The 18,951-nt window shown below is 35.9% G+C and overlaps 1 protein-coding gene across 1 annotated transcript in view; it reads right to left on the bottom strand.

The window, feature by feature from the left end:
- IQCM (IQ motif containing M) overlaps positions 1–18,951 on the bottom strand; it is a 258,218-nt gene that overhangs the window by 186,168 nt on the left and 53,099 nt on the right. Inside the window, exon 5 of the mRNA XM_045831415.1 lies at positions 14,317–14,407. Within this exon, the coding sequence (XP_045687371.1) occupies positions 14,317–14,407 (91 nt within the window). The remainder of the gene's footprint in view (positions 1–14,316; positions 14,408–18,951) is intronic.

Genomic DNA, 18,951 nt, shown 5'->3' with positions numbered 1-18,951 from the left:
AATTATACCCAGAAGTGGAATCTCTGGGTCATAAGGCAGTTCCATTTTTAATCTTTGAGGAACCTCCATACTGTTTTCCACAGTGGCTGCACCGACCCGTATTCTCCAACAGTGCACAAGGGTTCCCTTTTCTCCACATCCTCACGAGCACTTACTTGTTGTTTGTGGATTTATTGATAGCCATTTCAACACATGTGAGATGGTTTTAATTTCCATTTCTCCGATGATTAGAGACATTGAACATCTTTTCATATGTCTATTGGCCATCTGTATGTCCCCTTTGGAGAAGTGTCTATTCAGGTCCTTTGCCTATTTTTTAATTGGATTGTTTTGTTTTGTTTTGTTTGCTGTTGAGATGTATGAGTTGTTTATAATCAGATGTATCATTGGCAAATATGTCCCTCCCATTCAGTGAGTTGTCTTTTCATTTTGTTGACAGTTTTCTTTGCTGTGCAAAAACTTCTTAGTTTGATGTAGTCCCATTTGTTTATTTTGTTTCCCTTGCCCATGGAGATATATCAGAAAAAATATTAGTAAGAAATGTCTGAGACTCTATTTCATTTATTTCTGCTCTGATCTTTATTTTTTCTTTCTTCTACTCATTTTGGGCTGTGTTTGTTGTTCTTATTCTAGTTCCTTTACGTGTAAAGTTAGATTGTTTATTCAAGATTTTTCTTGTTTCTTCAGGTAGGCCTGTTACGCTATGAATTTCCCTCTAGGACAGCTTTCACTGTAGATTTTAGGTTGCTGTGTTCTCATTTTCATTTGTTCCAAGGTATCTTTTGATGTCTTCCTTTATCTCATTCAGTCAACTCATGCATTGTTCAGTAACATGTTATTTAGCTTCCATGTGTTTGTGTGTTTCTCAGTTTTTTCTTTTGATTGATTTCTAGTTTCATACTATCGCAGTCAGAGAAGACAACTGCTATGATTTCGATCTTCTTCAATTTACTGAGATTATTATTGTGTCCTAACTGTGGTCTATCCTAGAGAATTTTCAATGTGCATTTGAAAAGAATGTATATTCTGCTGCTTTGGGGTGAAATGCTCTGAGTATATTAATTAAATCCATCTGATCTAGTGTGTCGTTTAAGGCCACCATTTCTTTGTTGATTTTCTGTCTAAAAAATTAATCCATTGATGTCAATGGGGTGTTAAAATCTCCTACTATGACTCTATTATTGTTGATCTCCCCCATTATGTCCATCAAGATTTTCTTTACATATTTAGTGCTCCTGTGCTTGGGTGCATAAATGTTTACAAGGGTCATATCCTCTTGTTTAACAATCCCTTTATCATTATATGGTGTTCATCTTTGATTCTTATTAGAGTATTTGTTTTAAAGTCTATTTTGTCTGCTGTAAGTATTGCTACCCCAGCTTTTTCTACATTTCCATTTGAATGAAATATCTTTTCCATCTCTTTACTTGCCACAAGACTTTTATTTTATTTTTTATTTTTTATTGTTGTTCAATTACCGGTGTCCCCATTTTTGCCCCATTACTCTCCCCTGCCCTACCCCGCCCCTTATTTTTGTCCATGGGTCCTTTATACATGTTCCTGGACTTGACCCTTCCCCTTCTTTCCCCCGTTATCCCCCTCCCCCCTCTGGTTACCGTCAGTTCTTTATTTCCATGTCTCCGGTTCTATTTTACCTGCCACAAGGCTTTTCAAAGATGCAAAGGGAACAAAAGTTGAAAGAAAAAAAGCAAGTTGTTAACCATGACTGTGAGAGAAGCTATTTATTAATGGACAAGTTTTTTTTTCTTTCCTCCAAATGTTCTTTAATATGGTTATATGTACTTTTTATAATAGCAAACAAGGAAACTTAAAAATTTGGTAGTGATCTTAATACAATATGAATCTAATGGTAAGTTTTGTTCATTTAAAGTTGTCTTCTCAGGAAAACAAAAGCTATTTATAAAGTATTTTTTGAGATCTCATATGTCTACCAATCTATTGGAAACTGCTTTCATCAAAAAACTCATCCAGTTTATAGACAGTTGCAACACATTAATTAGATAATAATAGCATATATAACAATATTTAGAAAATGTTCATTGTTATGATAAATGCTGAAATAAAACCAAGTAACAAATATGAGGGCCTCAAAAGAAGTGCTCAGTCAGAGCTGCCTGACATGAAGAACAGGACAATATAATGACTATTAGAAATTCATAAAATAGAAAGCAATGTGCTATAGAGGAAATCGGTAAAGACAAACCTGCCTTAAAAAAAAGAAAAAAGAAAGTTGACAGACCTCTAGCAAGACTGATCAAAAAATACAAAAAAAAGAGGGAAGGAAGAAGAAAGGGAGGGGCTATATAATCAATGTTAAATATTAAAAAGGAGACATCAGTACAAACGTTATTGCAGACAACCGAATGGTGATATTTTTTACAATGTACACATAGCCCTACCAACGTAACTTAGTAAAACTAATAGAAGATAAGAAATAGTTTCATCAGTCCTAATTCTATTAACACATTTAATCTGTGAATTTAAAATTTCATATAAAGAAATCTCTAGGCCACCTGGCTTCACTTGTGACTTGTGCCCAACATTTAAGAAAAATAATAGCACAATATTACACAAATTATTCCATACAACAGGAAAAAGAAGAAATTGTTTATGTTCACCATAATATGAAATAATACAAAACATAAAATAAAAGGGGGCAATTCATGGACAATGATGGTTACACATCATGAAACAAGGGTATCTATTAATCTAATTCTGGATACCTGAGGCTTCACGGTAAATATATGCATACTGTCTACATAGTGAGTAGAGAGGTAGATAGGAAGAGGAAGATAACTGATGCCAAGTTTCTCTGTTTTTTTTCTCCTTAACTAAGAAAGTTTTAGGCCCCCAGGAATAGATCTGAGCTCTAAAAACAATCTACTATAAAGAACATGAAACCCCTACAGAATCAGGCTTCCTTACATTTTCTGGTTTTATTATTTTTATGATTTCTTGCCAGCGAGGCCAGGTTTTTTAATTTATCTTTAATATTTAAATAGCTTTTTTAGGTGCTCTGCAACCGAGAAGTCTTTCCTTGTGTAGTTGTTCACCATGTTTTCAGAAAACCACACACACACACACACACACACACACACAGGCACGCACAGCTGTATTTTTTTTCAGCTGTAGTTTTTATTCCAGAAGAAAATAGTATATTTGAGTTCCATGGGTAAAAATATTTATTCTAACAAATTAAATAACGTTCCTTATTGAATAGAAAAATAAATATGAAAGTTGGTACTATTCTTTTAGAAAATAAAATAGCAGTATATTCATTCATCCAGCAAAATATTATAAGCACTTCCTATGTGCCAAGAATGAGCCTGGATCCTGTAGCGAAAAAAAATTAGTCAAAATGATAGGAATTCATGGAGATTACATTCCAGCAGGGGGAGGCTGATTAAACCAAAGAAGTAGAATAGGCAATATGTCCTGAGGATGAATAAAGAGACCCTAATAAAGCAGCGGAGGTAAAGGGGGCTGGGAGGTGTGGCGGCCACTACCTATGCTGGTCAGGGAGGTCACATCCTCACTGATAAGGAGACGTTTGGACAAAGCCTGGAAATGTCGCCTGTGACATCTAAGGGAAAGAGCTTTCTAGGCAGAGAACAAGTAAAAAGTTCCTGATTGGACTCATTAGAGTTGAAGTGCTTATTAAAAACGCAGGCAGGAATGCTGATTAAGCAGTTGAAACTGAGCTGAAGTTCAGGAGAATAACCAAGCAGGAGACATGAATTTGAAGTTGTCAGAATCTAAATGGCATTTAAAGCCACGGATGGATACAATTACTGAGGGAATGAGTATAGTTAGAGAAGAAATCCAAAAACTGATCTCCAAGGCTCCTGTGAACATTGGGAGCTCCAAGGCTCCCAATGGGAGTTAAAAAAAAATTGTTGGCTCTTAGAGAGGTGACCTAGTTTAAAGGTGCTGCTCTTCAGAGTAAGATTTTTGAAAATATTTTAAAGATTTCTGGGCCACAACTATCAGAGAATGCATATAGTGTGATGGAAGGCAAAAATCATTGGAGGAAAAAAAAGATCAGGGAATTTAGATGCCAGTAAAGGAGAGAACTTCTTTATTGGGATCCCAAAATCACAAAAATCATTTTAAGACTATGACTAGAGAAAGTTACAAGGACCCAGGAGCTAAATTTTTTAAGATATGAGAATGGATACACATCAATAGATACCAAGAAGGAGAGGTGATGAAGGATGCCATTTGATGACACAAGATTCAAAGCTGGGAGTTTTGAGGAAGAGGAAGGAGAATAGTGTGGAAACAGCATGAAGAATAAGGAAGCAACCCCCACCCCGACCCCATCTCTAGCATGGGAGAAAAGACCATCATCGTTTCAGAGAGCAGCAGAAGAAGCAATATCCTCAGAGCTGGGAACAGCGCTCAGATTCCAGTTAGGCCAGAAAGGTGAGGGGAACCCTTAGAAGAGATTAAGGATTTAGGACTTTTGCTAGTTACTGGGTTCAGGGAGAACAGTAAATGGAATTCGAGAATGGAAGTGGCGAGGAATGAGGTCAGGGAAAAAAAAAGACGTAGAGAATTATATAGGGAGTGGGCTTTTGGTGGTAAGAGGTGACCTGGAAGACCAGAGTCTGGGGGCTCATCCTCTTGTCCCCTGTCAACAACTATGTAAGAGAGGTTTTCATATCTGCAGAGAGGCCACACAGGACAAGGAAAATTTTCTAACCTCTTCATCCCTTTTGCTGAGGGCAGTTTCACTTTCTGCTTGAGGATTACAAATGATGAAAGTAAAGCCCGGGAAATTGAAGGGATTTGTACCAGGCCAAACGGTTCTCAGCCAGAACAATGTGGGCTTCTTTGACGTGTCTCCCTTTGTCCCAGAAATCACGTTTGAAAAAGTCTGTTAAAGCATTTCCGCCATGCAACCTATTCCCTTAGAACCATAAAGATGGGAGAAAACTTTCAAATTACTGGCAAGAAGGGGCACTTAAGTAACAGAAGTTTGAGTGTCTTACCAAATTTATTGAAATAGAAAGGTAACCAGGCAGATTCAAGGTCTAGAACGCAGTGCTTACTGTACCAATGGCAAAATAGCCGAATCCAGGAAAAGCCACAGCGATTGTGTTTACACAAAAACAATAAGCTGCACTTCCTGAGCTCAGTGCTGTTACAGTCTGTCTGTGTTATAGTGAGAAGTGTCTTGTGCTGCTGGTAATATACTGTTTAGGACAGGGTCTAAGCTAGATCTCCAACACCAGATTTTCAAACCTATTATGCTTTACGGTTTATATCTAGGGAATTATAGCTAATAATCATAGCTCAATTGTATTCAACACCAAGATATATGTTACATACTTTACAGGCATTATCGAAACACTTTCAGGTTGGTATTGTTATTATTCCCTATTTAACTAGTGAATCACGGGGTGGTTAAGTAACTTGGATGAAGTTTCCCAGCTAGAAACTGCCAGAGCCAACATTTTAACCTCATCAGAGTAAGTCCAGTGCCTTCACTGTTAATCACTGTGCTATACTGCTTTAAAAGACAAGGTGCACCCTGACAGGTGTGGCTCAGTTGGCTGGGTGTAGTTCTGCAAAATAAGACTCATGGGTTCCATTCATGGTCCAATTCATGGTCCAGGCATAAGCCTGGGTTGTAGGTTTGATCCCAGTTGAGGTACGTGCAAGAGGCAACCAATTGATGCTTCTCTTTCATATCAACGTTTCTCTCCCTCTCTTTCTCCCTCCCTTCTCCTCTCTCTACAAATAAATAAATAAAATCTAAAAATAATAATAATAAAAGACAACATGCCCTGGCCAGGTAGCTAAGTTGGTTGGAGCATCATCCTGTATACCAAAAAATGTCGTGGATTTGATCAGGGAACATACTTAGGCTGCGAGTTCAATCCCCAGTCAAGGCAAGTTTGGGAGGCAACCAATTGATCTCTCTCTCTCTGTCACTCTCACTCTATCTCTAAAATCAATAAATATATCCTCAGGTGAGGATTAAAAAAAGACAAGGCTTCAAGGAGTATAAGATATATATATTTATAAGGTCTGTCCAGGAAAAGTCTAGCCATTGCTAATATAACAAGAACGGTTTGTGCATCTTCAGTGTAACCTGGCAGCCAAGGAGAGTGGACTGGAATGCACATGCATGTGCAATAACGACTTCACTGTACTAGTCAGTGGGGGCAGTAGACACCACGGAGTGAGCATTTGTAGTGTGTGCCCATTGCACCCTAAATGATTGAGCAAGCAAAGCAACAAATCTGTGTCAAATTTTGCGTTAAGCTGGAACATTCCTCCACAGAAACTATTCAGAATATCAAAAGGCTGCAGCTATGGGCAACTGGTGATTGGCAGCTTCATCAGGACAAAATGCCTACTCATGCATCGCATCTTATGCAGAGTTTTTGGCAAAATATCAAATCACCCAGGGGACTCAGTCCCCCTACAGTCCAGATTTGGCGCCCTGCGACTTCTGGCTTATCCCAAAACTAAAATCACCTTTGAAAGGGAAGAGATTTCAGACTACCAATGAGATTCAGGACAATATGATCAGACAGCTGATGGTGACTGGGAGAACTGTGTGAGGTCCCAAGGTGCCTACTTTGGAGGAAACTGAGTCATCCTTGTCCTGTGTACAATGTTTCTTGCATCCTGTATCTTCTTCAATAAATGTCTTTATTTTTCCTATTGCATGGCCGGAAAACTTGTGGACAGACCTTGTGTACGTGTATATATATTATATATCATATATCATATATTATATATTACATATTATATACTATATATAATGATATATAAGTCAAACGAATAGAAATAATGACTTTGTCTTTATTCCTATGTTCTAAGTTCCTTTCCTATTTCCTTAAACAAGAATACTTACTTATTCTAAAAAAGAACTGGGCAATTTTCATTTAAGAGCCTAGTAAATTACCACACACCTGAGGGAAAACCACAAGATCTACATTCTCTCACAATTTAAGCTACATTCTATTATTAAATAGGCCTCGGTGATGGTTTCAGAAATTCAGTAAAACTGTAACTTACTAATTGAAACAGAGTTACAATAATGATGTGGAGAATAATGTTCATTGTGCACATTTTTAGACTATACCTTAAAATGAACTAAAACATTAACGAGCATGTAAAAAGTATTCATTTTTTTTTCACCAGAGACACAAAGCCAAGGCCACACCCAGGTTACTCGAAAGAAAACCCACACGTGTTGCACTTTACCAATAGCTCACACAGAATGCGTTGCTGGCTACAGGCTGTGTTTCCACCCTTACCAAAACAAAGCTCCAATTATATAAAAGAAGAGATTTGGCTAAAAACAAGACAAAATAAAACAAAAACCTCACATACAACAAAGCAATGATGAAATTCCCCCTCTTATTTGATTAAAAAAATTCATTTGAAAGAAGAAATGAATGGCTACCCTATACCACATGGAAATAATGATTTTTATTGCAATTTTTAAACTTTCATTGTGTTCAACCTTCCAGCTCCCAAGAGGTTAGGTGAGTACTGAGAGACTTATATCATAAAACTGATAATCTTCCCAACAATTTGGTTTTAAAGCATATAAAGTAAACTGCATAACATTTTTCTTGTTTTAATGGTATCTCTACAGTCTACAAGTAATCAGTAAACAAGAACTGAAAAATAGCAGCTGGTCCTATTTTTTGCATGTTATTACTGTTATTAATTGATTACTGTTATTATCATATTTGACATTCCCAAATTCTTTTTTTATTTTAGCAGTTATCATGTTTTAGCCTACTAAGCAGAAACAGACACACAAATATGTAGAGAAGTATATTCCATTCAGTGGCTTCTTCTTTTAATTAACATTCAATAATTCATTCATTCATTTAACAAATTATTTATTAGTGCCTCATAGGTGCCAGTTACTTATCACTGTGACAAGCACAGGAAGTCTTGAGTTTCCATGAAGTTATGGTTCTATTAGTAAACATTTCTGATATTTCAGCAGAAAAATTTTGCATGGGTAGAATGATTAGCAAATCTCAAAACATGTCATGCAGGAGACTGCCCATTCTGCCAGCCCTCCCCTCACAATTTCACAGTGACCTGTAGCTTGTAACTGGGATTCTCTCAACACCTGTTTTAGAAGGTCTTCTATCTTTTCTTTAGCATTAAACCAACAGTGGTCAAGTGCCCATATAGTAAGCTCTGGATATATGGAAAAAAGAAGGCTTAAAAAAATGTCTACATTCAGATTAAAGCCATGAGAACTCCTGAACCTTTCAATGAGCTAAGGAGCTCCTCCACAAGGGAAAGATCTGAGGTGGACAGCATGTGTAAGTGGGGGTTCCAACCAACCCTTAGGATGACCCTGAATAAACTCTAAGTGTCACAGAATTAGTAGAACTTTTACTTACGGGGTAGTTAAGCGCTATAAACCTCAGTTTTAGGGTTATCAGATTTCAAGATTATTATCTACTAAAGTGATTTCATTTATTGGACCTATGCCTTATGATGAACTGTTGACAGCATTTACTTCTTCACATGCATAATCACTTCTAGACTCAGCTGAGACCCACGCTTTATTCCACTACCCTAGGGCTCAGAGTAGCTGATGAAGCCTAAAAAGAAAAGATTTTAAACCACTAATTATATTTGTTTAAGATCCTGACATTGTATTCACAAAGACTAATAGTTTGGGGGGAAATTGGTTGGGTTAATGAAAATGTGTTTTCTGAGCTTCCACTTGATGCTGGAATTCCTTCCATAATAATTCAAACAAATGAAGGCTGTAAAATTGTAGTTGGATCAAGGAAATTGTATGCAAGAGTGACGTGAGAATCTAAGGAGGAGTTTATTCTACAAACTTTCAGAAATGTCTTCCAAAATTAATCAAAGTGCACAAGAAGCTCTTCCTCTTAATGATAGCCTGAAGCTTAAGAGCATGAGTAATAAGTTAAAAAGAGGGCAAAGTACAAAATAATTTATTTGACTCAATAGCCTCCTAGGTCTTCAAGTAGGTTACCATGTTCCAAAGAGTTTCTCAATCATACTTAAGGGACTTTAGAGAATCATCTATATTTTCTTTTGAAGAATTATGTAGTTTTAAAAATAACAATAACTCAACTATTGAGAAAACTTTTAAAATTGTAGGAGACCATTCTGCGTGGCATGGGCCCAGCTCCCACTCAGAGATGCACAGGACCCACGCCCACAGATAGGTTCTCCCATGGGGAACCAGGCCTGCAATGTGCCTAGGCTGCTTTGAGTCTTGATCTTGCTAAAAAAAAAAAAAAAAACAATCTCACTCTGAACTGAAGACATTTATTGCAAAGTAACTTCCTAAAATCCATGCTAAACCTTCCAAGGATGAGTGTAACCAGTTCAACCACTTTTGCCTTTTCACTTGCAAATATCCTTCTTCTGTGATGTGATTAGCAGCATTGGCTCCTTTGTTCTCTGTAAAAGGTAACCACCTACAGTGAACCTATGCATAGTAAATGAGGACCATCATGTAATGGGTGAAGAAACCCAATAAAGGTGGTCATGGCAAGGGCCAAGGCTTTTGCTCCCCTTGAGAGAAAAGCCATGCTGTCCCTTTTCCTCCACCAGACTCGGTAGTCCGTATGGATGTTTCATTTCATCCATAATGACAGGGACACGGCAGGCCAGTGTCTGCATCATAAAATTATAAGAATTTATCCTTCTAACTTCCTAAACACTTTCAAAATTTATGCACATCAAAAAAAGTCCTATGTCTCAAGTTCAAAAAGGGAGCTAAAAAAATTGTTAGTATTTGTTTCTGAAATCTTTTTGGCACAGTATTTGCAATAGAATAAAAACAAAATGACTGCCTCAATACTAGGTGTTTCACACCACATTTTGAATGAATCACTGCTAGCAACACTCATACAATGAGACTCACCATGTCCTTTCAGAAGCCCCATGAAAGGGGAGGTCATGTATTGTGCAGGCAAGCCAAACTTGGTGATGGGTACGGCATATGAGTCCAGCATTCTGTTTCAAAAAATATAAAGTTAGAGCTCCGAGTGACTTAATAGTCCTATTTTGAAATACAAACTTTCAAGGCCAATGCTATAGGATTAGACACTAATCTTCGAGAGAAAACTACTTGTCTCCTGTCAACCAAGACCACACGAGTTGCACCCTCTGCACCCTTCAGTCAAGGGCACATCGTGGGCCCTTGATAAATATTCATTATTCAATGAAGACAAAATAATACCAAATTCTGATGGCTCTGAACATGGATAACAATTAGTAACATTTACTTTCTAAACAAAAAAAAAATCTAACAAAAATTAGAAAAGCATGTATTTTATCTATTTTTTCTCTATTTTGCAAAAGATTTTAAGCAACATGTTTTCCTCTCACGAAGTGGAGAGCTTCAACCAAGTCAGTGGAATCAAAGACCAGATACTATGTAGAAACTTTAGAAAGTGTAAATAAGCAAAAGGAAGAAAATTAAAATTCCCCTTAATTCATCTCTCTAATATTTTAGTGGTAATTGCAAATCCTTAAGTTCTTCTTATCAGCCAAGCACTATTACATTTAATCCTCATAAAAAACCTCTGGGTATTTACTATCATTTTACCCATTTTATAAATGAAGAAACTAAGATGTATGTGGGCTAAGTAGTATACAGTTCAGATTATCTTAGCTAGAAATGGGTGGAGCCAGGATTTGAATCCAGGCAGTGCATAGGACTTCAAGAGCTAAGCTTCTTCTAAGCTAAGAGCTAAAGTATTATTACTTTATACTGACACCATTTGTCATGATTAAAACGTGCAATACATTCCATACCTTTTCTATGTTTATGTATAAACACTTCTTCAGCTTACTCTTACATTTTATAGCATGAAAATCTTTCTTTGTAAATGTACAGAGATGCACATTGTTATTTTGGCCCATTACATACCATTCCATTGTATGGATTTAACATACTGATGGTTTATTTATGAACCTTCTTTTGCTGGACATTGGGGTTATTTCCATTTTTGTTATTTACACACACAGATAAAAGTTTTTGAGTACTTATATTTGTGTGCCTGTCCAATTATTTCCTTGTTATAAATGCCTAGAAATGAAATTACTAATTCACATGTTATATAAAAGAAATTTTTAGGATTTTAATACATTCTGCCCATCAAAGTATAGGTTCTGTGAGGAAAGAGAGTGTAATCATCCTGTACAGAGTTTCACATTAGGCCCATAGTAGGCACTCAATAAATAGTAAATAAATGACTGACATAAGATCCATGAGTGTAGTTGTCATTCATATGGTCATGCCCACTCAGGTAGCCAAAGAACTGAGGTGTCCCAAATATAATTAAGTCGTATTGTCATGGGAAAATATGAGATGCTTAATAAGTATTCAGGCAGTTTTGCACAACTCCATCTGAAATTCTGGAAATTATTTGTATGCTAGCAAGAACTGGGTGAACATAAACTAATCAGTCAGTTTGCTTTGCTTTCTTCCATCTGATCCGTGGTTAAATATTATGTAAATCTCAAAATCAGAACTATGAATTGCATTTTTAAAAATGACTCCCTATTAATGAAAGGTTTTAATAGAAGTAGACCACAATATATCTACTTAAGCAAAATGTTTTACAAACATTAAGGTGAAATGACCCATCTTCATCTGTTATTAAACTGATTAGAATAATCTAAATACAAATTGCTGTGTAACACATAGGAAACTCCCACTGATCACAAAACTAGGGGAAGAAATATAATTCCGCCTGTCAGAATTACAGAATCTATTTAGAGAAGTGCAGTTTTCATACCTCCCAATGCACCAAATATCAACTAAAAAATCTGCTCTAATAAATGAGTGAATGATAAATGAATTTCCTTGATGGAAAATCGATATTTATCATGAATTCCCATTTATCATTATTGTAATAAAAAGAGTATGTTAAGGTATGATCATTAATCTTTGAAGTTAAAATTCAAAGGTACATCAAAGAATTTCACTTCCTTGAGCTTAAATTTGAAAAGCAGAAATATTCAATTTTGTTTTTCCTCTGCAAGTCAAACACAGACATATTTGGGAAAAAGTATTCACAGGTCACATTTTGGTGACTCAAGATGAATATTCACAATATATAAGCTTATAATTTTGACAGGAATTATATTAAACAATGTTAGCATATTTTGTTTTGAGAATGCTTTTTCTCTCACTAATATAATGTAACTAAATATTTCTTTAATTATGTATATAAATGGGTTGTTTTAAAAAAGGTGTATTGCTTACATTTCTTAATAACTATACAAGTGCTTGCTTCAATGACTAATAAAAAGATGTCATTTTCCAAAAAAAAAGAAAGAAAATATTTATATGATTCTATCTTATTTCTTCATTTAGTATCCAAAGAAATTCCTTTCATGGATCAATATTTTTATGGCTTACCTTAAAATGTTGTGCCACATTAAAAATCAGTAAAAATGAGCATCTTCAGGGGAATTGTAAGTAGTCTATGTACAACTTCACTGATAGGAGTCTATTTGTCTTGAACAGACACCTTTTGAGTATCACAAAAAGCTGATCAATCGATATTAACTAATCCTAGATCCTATCTCTGCACTGTTACAATCCCACCTGACTTCCTGACTGTGGTTTATATCCTCATTGCCAAGTTTTCTTTTCTAGATCATGTGGTGTAGTAGATTTCAATAAAAAGTTCGGTGTGATAACATTTTATTTGTCTCATTAAACACAGGGTTTTTAAAAGCCTGAGTCATCTTGTCCTAAAACAATTATTTGCCTTTTCTTCTGTGTTCCCAGCACACTGCTAATATTGATAAAAGGAAGCTAACTGCTAAGGTGGGAAACCAGCCACTGCCATGAGCTAGCTGTGAAGACAAGGCAGCCTGGCTGGATTCAAGTTCAGGTTTTATGTGCCCCAGCCTGTCAAAGGGTGTTGCTCTTCCTCATTAAGCAAGACATATTTTCATTTTTTAAAAAAATGAGACACAAGGGTGTAGAGAGACCTTTATCTTCTGGCAGTTGCAGAAAACAATATTTGGTAAATATTGAACATGATCAGATTATTAATAAGTAATACATGTCTTCTTGTCCCTAAGTCATTATTATTCTTCCTTGGATTACTGGCCCGATCTAAATATACTGAAAACTGCAGGTTTTCAAATTAGTTAATGTTTCTAGTTATTAAAATCTCATTTGAAATTCTAAACTATTTGGTTAAATTGCTGTATTAACTACTCTTTTAACAGCTACCACTCTGCTAAATCAATCTGGACCTTGGGTTAAAATAAGTAAAGGCAGAAAGGAAACTTTTATAAACCAGTAACTTCCCAATACAATCATTTCTTTTTTTTTCACAATTAATATCTTATCATGGAAAAAACCAGACCCTCAGTATTAAAGCTCTACATATATTCCACTCTTCCAAACTTGAGTATGTTATTATACTTAAGCCAAGAAGATGGATACTTCTGAGCAAGAATCTTCTGGTGTTAAGCACATTTTTGTAGAGCAAATATTGGAAGATCAATGACATTCTGTGTAGCCATGGCAACATTTTCTCAAATTTCCCTTATTTATAATTGTGCCAATTACCTCAAATTTATGACCATAATAAGGAATCGATGTAAAATGAGGGTCTGAAATAAACAACACTTTAACAGGGTAGTATTTATATTCCACAAGTATATGTATTCTTACAAAATGTGCCACAGGGCTTTGAGAGGGTCTGCCTGTAGCTTTAGGGCCGACGATCATACACCGAATTATAAAATCATCTCGAAGAGGATGATGGCATTTAGTGGAATAATTCGGCAAAGTAACTGACCCATCTCCCCCCACCTTCAGAAAGTGGAATGCTCAAAATGCCTGCCTCCTAACTGTGCTTTGTAAGGTTGGCCTCACCTTCTGTTAGAAAGAGAGTAACTTTGAATTATTAAATTAAAAAAGAAAAATTATAACTTAACTCTGCTCCATAATTGCTGCAGATGAGTTACTAAAATCCCAAACTTATGTAATATTATCATAAAATATGGCATTTTTCTCAAGAAAGCCACAAATTGGATTGGCGCTTATGCACTATAAAACCCAGATGGTTTGCTTAACTACTCGCACATCCTCCAGTTCAAAAGTTAATTGAACTGAAAACTAAAATTTTGATAATTGATATTGCTCTGAGGGACTCAAGCAGAAGGATAAATTAGCCTCATGCATGGGGTGTTAATAGACTTGAGAACCAAAAGAATCAGTCATGAAATACTGGCAGAATGGAAGGAAAGTAATTTCCTATAGATCAGCCTAGCACACATTACCTGGACTTCCCATGATACCGCTGCTTTTCCTTCTCCATTTTCTTACCCACTGATTCAATATTAGTCACTATTTTACACAGCTTCACTTGTTCTGGAATTTAAAAAAAAAAGCTTTAATTGTATACTATTAGTTTTCACGTTATAAGGGCATTTTTCAAATTAAATTGCAAATCACAGATTTTTTAATAACAGGTACTACAATATTTTTCAAAAAAATTACTAACACAGAGGCACTCTAAAAACACATTTGAGTGTGTTTTTTTCACCCCATGCTCCTCAGATGTTTTGCAATTACTAAAATTTAGCACTGAAAGTATGGAGTAAATGAACTACATCGATCAAGGAGGAGAGAGCTCCCCGAGAAATGTCGGCAACAGCACAGCACATCCCAATGGATACGAATGGCCTCGTTTACACATATCAGCGTTATTATCCTCGCAATCATCAGAAGGCTCAGTGTTTACAGGCGAGCCTGCTATTTTAAAATAATTTGGCAATCATTAGTTAATATACATAGGAACACTGAGGGCTCCAAGAAGCCTCATCCATTTGATCGGAAGACTGAAGTCCAGAAAAGGCAAAGTTTCTGCTTAAAAAAATAAAAAACTAGTTCTTAGAGTCAAAGTGAAAATCACACAAATATTTTTAAAATACCCATTGCTTTTTAATTTGTACTGGCAATGGGACTAACATATAGTTTGAAACATTACAACAAAATATTGTCATACACTAAGTACCTTCTAGCTACTAGCTCAGATCTATCAAAGATATATTAAAAATGGGACAAAACCCTCTGTTTTAGAATTATTTACAAACTAGGGGTGTCTCAACACTAACAGACAGAAAAGCACAGTTGACCAGATTATGCAAATTACATTGAAAACTTGTAACATAGAATATTGAAATTTTTGAGAAACGAAGAACGGAATGTTAACATTTGTTGATGCTGTAAAATACCAGGGGTATTAGTTAGCATTCCCTATGCATTATGCTACACTTATGCCTCAAGGCTCTTTGTTTGTTTGGTACAGTTCTGTGGCTACTCCCTTTCATACACAAAGAAAGCAGATTACCCACGATATTGTAAGTCAAAAAGTGCAGAGCCAAGAAATGAACCTGTATCCTTCTGACTGTAGGTTCACCCTTCATCACTCTGTTCTGTTGCCCCCAGACTCATGGAGCCTCAGGTACCTCATTAGGGAAAGCAGGCAATTTCTGCCTTGCTTACTTTGAAGGGTAACTGTAGTGCTCAAAAGACACACTTTATGTAAAGACACATGATAAATTGAGAAATATATTCAGGTGAATTACAGAAAGAATGCATAAGTTTGAGTCTTAAAAACAGAGACATTTGAAAATATTTGCTACAAGCTAAGTGTGTTAATTGCTATATATAGATTATCCTATTTTATTTCTCATAACCACCCCATCAATTAGGTACTAGTTTTATCTCCATTTTACAGATGAGGACACTTGAGCAAAAAAAAAAAAAATAGAAGTTGACTTTCCCGAGTTATATAACTAGCCAGTAGATAGAGTCAATATTCAAACCCAGGCCTTGGAGCCTGCATCCTTAATCACAGTGACACCCAATATACATATTTGTTTGTTTCTTTACTTAAGAAATATCTACTTAGTGAAAATAGTGACGCTAACTCCTACAGAGGGGAGATGTAGGATATAGCACATGAATTCCTGTTTTACTCAGTGTGTTATAACCTACTTCCAACTTTGTTCTTTCTGATGATCATGCTGCTAAAACCAGCCAGTCACCCCTGTGCCATTTTGTCATATCTCCATCAGCTTTTGAGCACGCCTTCCTTTCTGCCACAATAACGGTTCCAGGCTCACTTTGTCCTTTCTCTGTTCCAGATCTGCAGGTCTCTAAGAGGCAGTGGTCACTGTCTCTTCTAAAATTACCTTGCTTTTCCTGGCTGGTGAGGCTCAGTTCGTTGGAGCACTGTCCAGTAGACCAAAAGGTTGCCGGTTCAATTCTCAGTCAGGGTATATTCCTAGGTTATGCATTTAGTTCTCAACTGGGGCCCATGCTGAAGGCAACGGATTAATGTTTCTCTTATATCAATGTTTCTCTCTCCCTTCTCTCTCTCCCCAAAATCAATAAATCTATATTTTAATTAAAATTGCCTTGCTCTCTATTCTCTCGTATTTCCTAATCAGAAAATTCTGTCCAGATGCATGTTAAAAATTCTCAGTATGCTCTCCAGAGCTCTTAAACTTTGATATTTTCCCTGTCTTTGTGCTTATTTTATAAATTTCTTAAGATGCCTTCTCTAGTTTGATATTTCTATCTTCAGCTTCATTAAATTCATATTTAAAACTTACTAAATGTCTTATTTAAATTATTATATATTTATTTCTAGAAGTTCCTTTGGTTCTTCATCAAATCTTCCCGAACATTTTTATAGTCTCTAGCTCATTTTTATACTTTACTTTTTAAACATATTAAACATACTTATTTCTATTCTATATCAGAAAATTCTAATGTCTATGGTCTTTGTAAACCTAATTTCATTTTAGGGAAGCTGAAGGGCTAGGTCTCTCACTCCCAGTGGCCAATTTCTTTCTGATATTTTAAAATTGTAAACTCATATTTCATAGGAATGGAAATTATTTGCAAGCTGGGATTAAGATCCATTCCTCAAGAAATAATTTATTTTTCCTCCAGGCAGTTGAGAAAAGTTTCAACTCGTAATAACATTAAACAAATTTCTCACTTAGGGATTTTTGAGATTCCAGTATAATATCGATTCTGATTCAATAAATTATATGTGGAAACTTCTCTCGGAGCCAAAGCTAAGACATTCAAATTTCTTTGCTATTTCCTTCTTACAAAGCAGGACTTTTTATTTTCCTGGTTTAGCCTTTCATTGATGCCATCCCCTTTGGGAGACACTCAAGTGTGAGGAGTCTCTGCACTGACTCCCCACCTTGCATGTTGCATGACTGTTAATTCTGTGCGTTGCTCATGCAATGAAAATGGAAGGTCATTGGCCACCAGATATGTGCAGAAACTGCCAGCCACAGAAGCTGGGCTCTGTCCTAAATCTTTTGTTGTTCTTCTTCTCTTCTTCCATTGTGGATTTTCAGGTGCTCTATAAAAATGTGTGGAATGAAGAAATGCCTTCAATACTTTCTCCCATTTTGTTAGCCAAGCACATTTCTAGACTCAACTCAGGACACACTCTTTGGTCTAAACATTGAAATAATTCACAATACTCATCATAATATCTAATACATTCATCAAGCATTTTTATACAAATCAACAAATAAAATATTTAACTCTTCTTATTCAGCTACACAAAATTGCTAATATCATGACTTACTAGAAGTTTGCCATTCCTCCTTCAACTGACCCCCATCTCTGCCTCAACCATCCTAACAAATCCTTTTATGTTCTCCTTTCAAAAAAAAAAATAAAGCTCAAACTCAGGAGGTTAAAGGCAGCCAATCTTAAATACAATAGTTAAACTGGACCAAGTTAAGTTATAGGGACTAGTTTTCTAGAATTTAGAGGGTTTTTAAAATATAGTTGGCATATAATATTATATTAGTTTCCAATGTACAACATAGCGATTTGACAGTCATATACTTTACAATGTGATCATTGCACTAATAACCATCTGCCACTGTACAAACTTATCTCAATACTATTGACCACATTCACCTTCGCCTTTTTCACCCGTCCCCTCCCCCGTCCCCTGTGGCGACCCCCAGTTCTCTCTCCTTTTCTATCAGCCTGTTTTTGTTTTGTTTTGTTTGTTTTGTTTTTATAGATTCCACACGTACATGAAGCCATATGGTATTTGTCTTTCTCTGTCTGACTTATTTCACTTAGGACCTAGAGAATATTACACTAAGTAGAATTTAGAGTTTTAATAATTCAGAAAATGGATATCATAAAATGGAGTGTATTCCCTGTTATAGGTGTCTTTTGGCAGAGATTTGATAAGAACTTTCTGGAGAACATTATAGGGGGGATTTTATACCATAAAAATTGTTGGGCCTAATGAGCTTCAAGTTCTCTTGTACACAGATACTTAATAATACCACAAAAGTGCCTCACATGGACTAAATCCAGTCCCTTTACCGTCAAAAATGAGATTTGTAGGTTTTGTATACTGAAGGGATTATAAAATACTTTTCTCGCCTTTCCCCCTTTTTTAAACCTGCTACTTAAATTGCACTTAATTTCATATGAAGTAGTTATAGCAAAATTAAAACTTAGTATTTCAAATTTATAGACAGATTAATTAGTCGAGAATGACAGATTGCAATTTACTGACATTTCACATTCTAGTGTGGGCTGGGTGGATGTCGCATGATTTTCTAGGTTGGAATTTCCAGCACATATGTGTTAATATGGGATGCCAATTCCTCACTAGACTGTGAACTCTTTCGTGGTCTCTTCAGGACAAGGATTGCATTTTTATCCATCATCCATTTATTCAATCACTTATTCAACAAACATTTACTGAATGCCTGTAATGTGATGGGAGTCTGCTAGGCACCAGGCATATGAGAAATAACCTGGGGGTTGTGAAGGCTGTACTCTGGGAAATAAAATTAACCAAATGACAACATAATTACACAAATAATGGAGTAATTTCAATTGTA

This window comes from Phyllostomus hastatus, unplaced genomic scaffold (assembly GCF_019186645.2).
Source record: "Phyllostomus hastatus isolate PE091 unplaced genomic scaffold, TTU_PhHast_1.1 phas_contig_159, whole genome shotgun sequence".
Taxonomy (NCBI): Eukaryota; Metazoa; Chordata; class Mammalia; order Chiroptera; family Phyllostomidae; genus Phyllostomus; species Phyllostomus hastatus.
Note: the sequence above shows the minus strand (reverse complement) of the source record. Positions and strands in the feature narration are given on the sequence as shown.